Source organism: Pelmatolapia mariae, linkage group LG6, assembly GCF_036321145.2.
Source record: "Pelmatolapia mariae isolate MD_Pm_ZW linkage group LG6, Pm_UMD_F_2, whole genome shotgun sequence".
In the NCBI taxonomy this organism is placed as follows: Eukaryota; Metazoa; Chordata; class Actinopteri; order Cichliformes; family Cichlidae; genus Pelmatolapia; species Pelmatolapia mariae.
This window is the reverse complement of record NC_086232.1, coordinates 9,008,708-9,017,111: the sequence shown is the minus strand read 5'-3', so window position 1 is coordinate 9,017,111 and position 8,404 is coordinate 9,008,708. Positions and strand designations below refer to the sequence as shown.

Sequence of the window (8,404 nt, the reverse complement as noted above, 5' to 3'; positions counted from 1 at the left end):
TAATAGCGAAGCCACTGTGGTTTGGCCACAAGTGCACTGCTTTAATCTTCGCAGGATGGACTCTCTCATGATGCTGCAAGTTTTTCAAATACAGAGAGAACCAGCTGACTCATCGGGTTGTGACCTATGTCTCCCCAACCAACCATTCAGATCACCTTCACCGCATGGGTATGCCACTAACTCAGTCCAGGGTTACTGGTCACACATATTCTAAAAATTATTCATCATCTTTGTTCTCATTTAATAAACCACAACCACTCTAAAGAGCATGAAAAGAAAAAGCCCTCATTCTGTAGTCACTGCGGGGAATTGATTTTACATTCGAAGAGAACTTTCAGTCTGCATTGAAATGCTCAGGTTGTTTACTTGAAACAGATTGGTCTCAGCGTTCTCCTCGAGATGTGTTAAAGTCACACAGTCACACTTTTCCATCCACTTCACAGAAGGTCAGTCCCAGACGCTTTCAACAGCATATCTGTATTCATCACATCTCCATTCACAGCAAACAAGCAACCCGCGGGCAGCCAGCGGCGCGGTGTCATCTCTCTGCAGGTACTGCATGTATGGCCTCTGGCTTTTATTCCAACAACATTTGGTTGTGTGTATATCATAGTGACATTTGCATTCAACCCCTGATCTGTCCAGCTTGAAGAGATTTGCTTGCAAATGTGAGCTTCTCTTTCTCGGCAGGCGTGTCAGTTGTGATCTTCTTCATACTTTAAGCAGTTTCTTGTTGTTTTGTAAATCTGAAGCAGAGAAAAGTGACCCAGACCGATTGGGTAGGAAGTTATTTTACTCATTTTTCTTACAGTTTTCAAGAAGAAAAACAACTTTGGAGTTGACTGAGCAAACACATACAGGGATGGGAGGGGTGGGGGGGAAATGGGAGAAGTGAGAGTAAGAAGATGTGGGTCAAGATGGTTCATTCTGTGCAGACTTCACAGGAACAAGGACAGAGTCCTCATGACACTGAAGGCACAGAGCATCAGCAGCACCTGAGGTTAGTTTAGGTCTTCCAGGTAAAGTTTGTCATTTTAATCATCATTAACCTCCAGTGATAACAAAGAAACTAGAAAAACAGGTAAACACAATTTCAACTGTGCACAGTGAGTCTATAACATTTTAATTTTTCCCACTTGCCAGCAAAATGACAAAAGATCTCAGCACACACAACAACCAAAATCCACAATCATCTTAAGTGCTCATTTGTCACAAAAAATTCATTTCATTTCATTTGATGTAACAATTTCATTTGAACATTTTAACACAGATTTAAAGTAGAAAAATAAATTTTGTATTTCATACATTTTTCTAAAGCCAAAGTTTTGAGTGCATAACAGCTGGTGCTGTCACCAGATGACATCTGAAAATGAAACCGCAGCGCTGTGCAAAAAGAAGCTGAAAAACTGGCTCGAAAAAATACCGTCCCCATAAATCCCACAGACTCCTGTGTTAAAATACCACAAATAAACAGGTTTACAGCCTTGAACAAGGAAAGTTTTTGTGCCTAGAGTTACTTTCCCCATTTATAACAACTGCTTTGCAGTGGAATTTTTTATCTAGTTCATCATTTTAATTTTTTTAAGGCTTAACGGTGCGTACACACCGAACGCGATAGACTCGACCAGAGCTTCAGATTTACATGTAAAGTCAATGGAGGAGCGTGATGAAGCGTGACTGGGGGTCAGTCGCAGATTTGCGTCCCAAAAACGCTTTTCTGCCTGATTCGCGCAACCAAGTAGTGCGACTGACACGTTTGAAGCGTGAAGTAAAATGTGCGCTGCAGTTTGTGTGGTGCATTTTGTGCATTCATGCTTATCGCATCTACCGCTCGAGTTGGAAAAATATGAACTCCAGCGTCAAGTCGCACCGTGACAACCAATCAGGAGCCTGGTGACATGATGCTCTGACGTAGTTCAAAGGGGCAGGTCCAGCCAAAGCCATTCATTCTAGCAATCAGTAGTTTTCTGATGAGGCAGCAGGCTCTCCAGGGCAGAAACAATGTTCTTATTTTTCTCCTCCTTCTCTCCTTGGCTCTTCGACTTTAAGCTGGGTCCTTTTTATTCCTGCGTCTCTGTAAATAGTTATATTTTATATATTTCTGTTTAATGTTTTTCTGTTTGAGCATCTTAATATTATTTCAAATAAATTTTTGTAATGACTAATGTGTAAAGCGTCCTTTACGCCGCTGCTCTGCTCTCCACAGTGAATAGAGAAGGGAGACTCTCTCTTCAAATGCTAGATCGACAGCTGCTGTCTTGCAGACATACCGTCTGGCACTACTTCCTCCCACATTTCCGCTTCACGCACGTGAAAATTGCATATTTTAAAGCGCGACCAGTTCGCTTTGGACGCGCTTCGAGGTGCGAATGTGCACGCGACCAGCTAGGGGAGTGTTGCGCTTTTTGGTCGCGTCTATCGCGCTCGGTGTGAACGCACCGTAACATTTGTCCTATCAGGAGCATCCACTCATTAATAACTGACAGCTATGAAACGAGCTGTCTCCAAGACTTCACATCAGCTAATTTGATTCGATGACCTAGACCCTTCACCTGTATTTGTGGCAATAGTGCCTCTTGTAGCATTTTAATTGCAGTTATCTTACATGTAAGATGCTTTGTGGTTCAATAAGTCCAAGACATTTTTGCTGAGGGAAAATTTAGTATTTCATCTGTATGTTACTTAACACTAGATAACCAGTATCTGTGTCTATGCAGCTCAGCTATAGACTCAGTGGACCAGCCTTGATAACTAAGCTTGCTACATTAGCGCCTAATTTCTGAATTTCACCCTCTTCTCTTGTGGCTCTAAAAGACGAACACAGCAATGGCCAAACATTAAATCATGGCTTCGGAATGGGAGTCCAAAAACAGATGATGTCTAGATCCCTCTTTTACAGTCTGTGTTGATCAGTGGTAGGTGAGGCGTTGTGGAACACAGATTAAGTCCGATTCACCGTTATTCCGTTATTCCGGAATTGCTCCACCAAAATGAATCGGTCCATTTTTCTGCAGGTAAAGGTAAAATACTACATCCAGCTGGATACCAGCTTTGTCTCAGGTGTTTGGATGTTGTCGTCTTTAGGGGGTACTCATGGACACCAGCTGGTGAGGGGATACAGGATGCAGTGGACAGTCTTAAACCTGCAGAACGCATAAGTCATGATTAATAACTCAGAGGTGTAATTCTGAAAGTGATTAACAGCTATTGTTAATGATGGAGGGAAAAAAAGGCTTTTTCTCCAAAGGACTGGGTGATACCAATTTGAATTATTATTTTTAGTAAGACACTGAATCTCATTGGCTCCTTTCACATGTTTCCCTGTGTGTGCACAAAGCTGAATGATTTAATAGGTATCAACTCATCACTGGTGACAATAAACAAATCGCCTGGAAAACAAAGCGTGTGAATTATTATCCTTACTTTTATCACTCTTTTCTGGGAATGGGAACTTCTGAAATCCATCTATTAAATACCAAAAATGGCCTGCACAAATATCTACAGCAACAAAGATTACAGCAGAGCATCTGTGTTTCTTAAATGTTATGCTCATCATTCGCAGTGTGATATAGCAGTGGGTCCTAAAGTGCTGAGATTAATAAATAAAATTAATAAATAAATATTACACTAACATAAAGTTCCTTATTGAAAGTCAAAACTGTATTCTGGCTAAGATGTATATAAACATTTTTAAGAAAAATCAGCCTCATGAAAGTCAGCCCCACTTGACAGAGTTAAATCTACAGTGCTGCTCATTAAAGGTGAAAACTGGGTATTTATAGTATGCACGGTGCGCTGGGTCGTCTGTTGATTTGCATGTGTAAACACTTATCTGTGGCTTTGTACTTTCCTCTAACAGTAACTGCAGAATGTCAACTAGAGGGCATCTGATGAATATCTCGTGCAATTATCCATTAATAATTTCATATTTTCCTATTATTTATACATTTTTACTTCCAGAAAAGAGATTATGTTCTGGCCCCTTTGTGCTAGAGTCACACAAAGGAAAACAGGGTTTGGAGACCACAGCTGGACAGCAGGACCAAAATTATTGTGACTGTTTGCAATGCCCCTGCAATCTTGTTGTCTTTGAAATGGTTGCTCCGAAGCAGGGACCAAGCCTGCAGAACAATTCTGGTGTGTCAGGACGGCGATAAAACAGAAATAAGATGGATTCATTTTGCTATCAGTCTGCAACTGAATATGGTCAAGTTGGAAATTACATGCAGTCTGTTTGTGATAATACAAATCAGCAAGACCTGCAGATCTGTTGCCATGTGCATACAAAGAAATTCATATTAGACAGAAAATTGCATTAGCTGCTTATATTCAGAGTTCAGCCTGAACCTCAAAGATTTGAAACAAAAGAAATTCCAACACAGAGAGAAGTGAGTTAAGTGCAAAATGACTTAGGAGATCAGCAACCCTGCTTTTATATTGGAATATAAGCTAAATAAATAACCAATAAGCAAAATAAAGCCAGATGGTAACCAGCAGAATTGAGGCCCCATTGCAAAGAGCCACGTTGCAGACTGCGTTTATCTATTAGATGGCAGTTCATTGCACACCTGTTTGAGAGTGAGTGCACTCGATCAGAGTTTGACCACGATCGTTTGAAGACAGGTAACCTGTGCAATCACCATGCACTTTAAAATGGGGGTGGCTAAGAGGTTGTGGACTTTTTGGGCAACAAGAAGTTGGAACACCCTCAACTTCTCATGGACCGGTTGGTCAGTGCAACTAATTGCCAATGGTTGCCAAAGCAAAAAAACACAAATTTGTCTTAGTTCCAAGGAAAAATTGCCATAATATATTGACATTATATACATACATATAATATATAAATTACCTAACATACAAGTTCAAATTTGTGTGACTGAGCCATTAGTTTGTCTGTTAACAGTTGGCAGGAAAAACACCATTTTTAGATTATATACAGTTCAAGCCTTTGTACAGACAGATGGACCTGTGACCTACTCCTCTCAGGCCGAAGGGAGGGCGAACACAACCGTGCACTAAACCAGAGGATGGGAGCAAATGGAAATGCCACTGTGAAGCATTTGTGATGATATGTTCTTACAGCTGAGGATGAAGGAAACCGGAAAAGACAAACACATCTGTTGTTCCATTGTGTTACATCAAATTGCTTTTATCTGGAAGTGAAGATAGAACAAGATCAACTGGAGCCAGAGGGCTGTCGTGCCTTAACGTAAGATCATGAGAGAGAAAACTGAAAACTCGGAAAACTGAGAGCTGGAGATTTCTACAGCAAATGCCTTTAGTAAACAAGAGCTTTATCACTGAAGACGCACAATAAATGCATAAGCCTAAAATTATAATAATTATAAAATACTTACAGTATTTTTTATATATTTATCTTATTTTATTAATTGTTTAGGGGTTTTTTGCTGAGGAGAAAGTCGTTTTTTTATTCTCAGTAACTCTCTCGGTCAGAAAAGAAATAGGATATGGTCCCTCACGCACAATATCGATATTTCTTTGTATATTTAATTGTAAGCATTTTGTAGACAGACATTATGTCTCCCCTTGACAATTTGGTATGATAAGGTAAATAATAAACTGAAGGCTAAAATGACATGTCATTTGTTATGTGCATTTGATGTCCTAAATCCTGGAGCTTTTCATGATTCTTTGACCCTCTGCTAGATATCGCCATCAGGCCAAAATGAGGCCTATTACTGCTTTGATACACTTCAGTCAGATTTTAAGGCAACTGCAGCACAGAGTCGAGTCTTCTATGATAACAGTGCTCCTGTGCTTTTAGATTAGAGGCACTTTTACTTCTAAATCTGGGTTGCTCTTTCTGTAACGAAACATTGCTGGACCACAGGGTTTGTAGTTGTCCCTGGGAACCATAATTCATAACGCATGTCCTTGACCTGTGATTCTTTTGTGACCTTCGTATCAAACCCCCATCTGCTTCTGTTTAACCTGTTCCCATGTGTCTGAATAAGTGACGCATCCAGTGGCTCAGGACATAGAACGGGTCATTTACTAAGCAGAAGGCCGGCACGTTGATCCCTGGTTGCCTCCTCGGGAAAGATACTGAACCCTAAGCCCCCCCCCCCCCCCTCCCCCACCACCACCACCACCATTTATAAATCTTCAAATGGAGGTGGCATGACATGCAAGACTACTAGAACCCTGATATCTCAGATACCTTAGATCAGGGGTGTCAAACATAAGACCAGGGGGGACAGAATCAGCCCAGCAAAGACTAATCCAGCCCACTGGACAGCTTTGGAAAATGTGAAGGCGGGCATACATTTTCTTTCATTTACTACAGCTGCATTTCTTTATCGCATAGGAAACACTGAGACATACTGCTGAAACTGCACTTCTTCTTGTATTAAGATATCTCAGGGATTAAATGTGCAGTTAAACTTCTTTACACTGACAGAAAGATCATAGTGGGCTGTCTCTGATGTCAAATGAGTTTGACATCAGGCCTTAGATCAACGGGGTGTGGACTTTTAGTGAGTCCCAGAGCAAAAAGAATGCACGGGGAGAAGCTGCTAGTCATTATGCAGCACTACACTGCATAATCATACAGCATTCATCAGTTGAATGGTCTTAGTAACGCTCATGTTTTATGCTGTTTTCACACATCAGAAGGGTCATATTGTGGGGTGCAGTAACTTTTGCAGACTCTGAGGGGAGCGCTGTTTGTAAAACACCTACTTGGCATTCATAGGACAGTCGAGCAACAAAACAGAGGTTAAAATGTAATGCTCTGCTCAAGGAGTGAGGCATTGTCCTGCAAAACAAACCTTAACATTACTGTGACACGACCCTGCTAAATTGGCCTAACACATATTCAAAATTGCTTTGCGTAGTTAAAAATTACTTCTACTAAATATGGGAAAAAAATGCAACTAAAAAATGAAAGAAGAGAACCAAGGTACTTTGAAAAAGTAACAAAATGCCTAGAGACACTGTCTTCACGCTGAGAAAAAAGCACAAGCACACAGAGATATAGAGCTCTTCTTACATGTTCCACTCTACCTCTAGTGCCTGGACCTGGATTTTTATGCTCATTTTTTGGTCATAATCTAGTATCGCAGTTGCACTCATGATAATTTTAGACTATGTGAGTATTATAACCTGTCGTGTAGTGGTTTTGGCATCCAATAAGCCTTTAAATCCAAGCCCCGTGTAGCATTAAAATCCTACTATAATTAGAGTTTGATCCATTAGTCCTGAAAAGCGACATATGTTTTTTTTAATGTTATGTCATTTTTGTGCAAAAGGAGCCAGTGGAACACTAAACACACTGATGTCAGCAAGGACATGTTTCTCAGTACCCCTCATTTACGAATGAATGTTGCGCGAAACAAACCTGGAGGGATCGTCCTCCTTCGAGAAGCTCCCTTTTACCTCGATGCTGTTCATCTTATTCTCGAATATCCCATAGCTCAGTGTCACCTGCAGAGGAGAAAACACATGAGAGTAGGAAGAAGCATTTGCTTGGACTCCTGTGTATAAAAACGTCTGCTACTACCTGCTGTGGTATGCTTCTCTGGCTGATGAGCAGCAGGTTTTCCAGGTGCGAGTGGAATAAAGGACAGTGGACCATGGAGATTCCCAGTCGCTTTTCCACAATAAACCCCACAGTGCAGTCATCAGGAAGACGGATCTTAGCTGAGGTTCTCACGAACTGGGAGCCACTGACATACACAGGGAAAAAGAGCCTTTCTCAATATATTCTCACATAACAGAGTGTGCAATACATCCACATTTACTGTGGGAGAAATTTAGCACCATAAACTGTCCAACTTTTATTTGAAAACATGTGGTTGGGCCCATTGACTGTTTACTGTGCATATTTTACTGCTGACCTTTTCCAAAGAACTATTTTTTTGATTGGTTCTCTAGCTCTACCTGTAGCCCTGGGCAGCTATTAGTTCCAGCTCTTTGAGAAAAGTATAAATACAAAGTTTCAGAGACAAACGTCAAAACAGATACAGCACTAATTTGTCAGTCAAAAGATTAACAAATTGCTACAAGATAATTTACAGAATGAATATCATGTTGTAGTTGTTGTAATCAAATTAGCCACTGAGACCATAAACACAGCAATAAATAATTTTGGTGGAAAACCAGTCCTGTTGGTATTTGGAGCAGTAAAAACGTAAGAGGAGATTTATTAAGATCGCAAACTGATTTATTAACATTCGCAACGTGCAATTTACTCTAACTCTGCTGATGTAGCACTGAAAAAGTATCTCTTATGTTTTGTGTTTGATTTGACAGCATTAAGTGAACTGAAGAGGCAATGCAGAGATTTAAGAGCGCATGCAGGAATTTCAGTCGACCCCATGGTGTACAAAGCAAAATGACACAAGAACAGAGCAAACGGAGCGATGAAGTTGGCTTTGGGGCT

General features: G+C 40.6%; 1 protein-coding gene across 1 annotated transcript in view; it reads right to left on the bottom strand.

Annotated features, from left to right (window-relative positions):
* Nucleotides 1–1,107: 1,107 nt before the first annotated feature.
* mfng (MFNG O-fucosylpeptide 3-beta-N-acetylglucosaminyltransferase) overlaps nt 1,108–8,404 on the bottom strand; it is a 30,134-nt gene continuing 22,837 nt past the window's right edge. The window contains exons 6-8 of the mRNA XM_063475120.1: nt 7,523–7,688; nt 7,361–7,446; nt 1,108–3,143 (exon numbers count right to left, since the gene is read on the bottom strand). Coding sequence (XP_063331190.1) covers nt 3,092–3,143; nt 7,361–7,446; nt 7,523–7,688 — 304 coding nt within the window. The 3' untranslated portion in view covers nt 1,108–3,091. The remainder of the gene's footprint in view (nt 3,144–7,360; nt 7,447–7,522; nt 7,689–8,404) is intronic.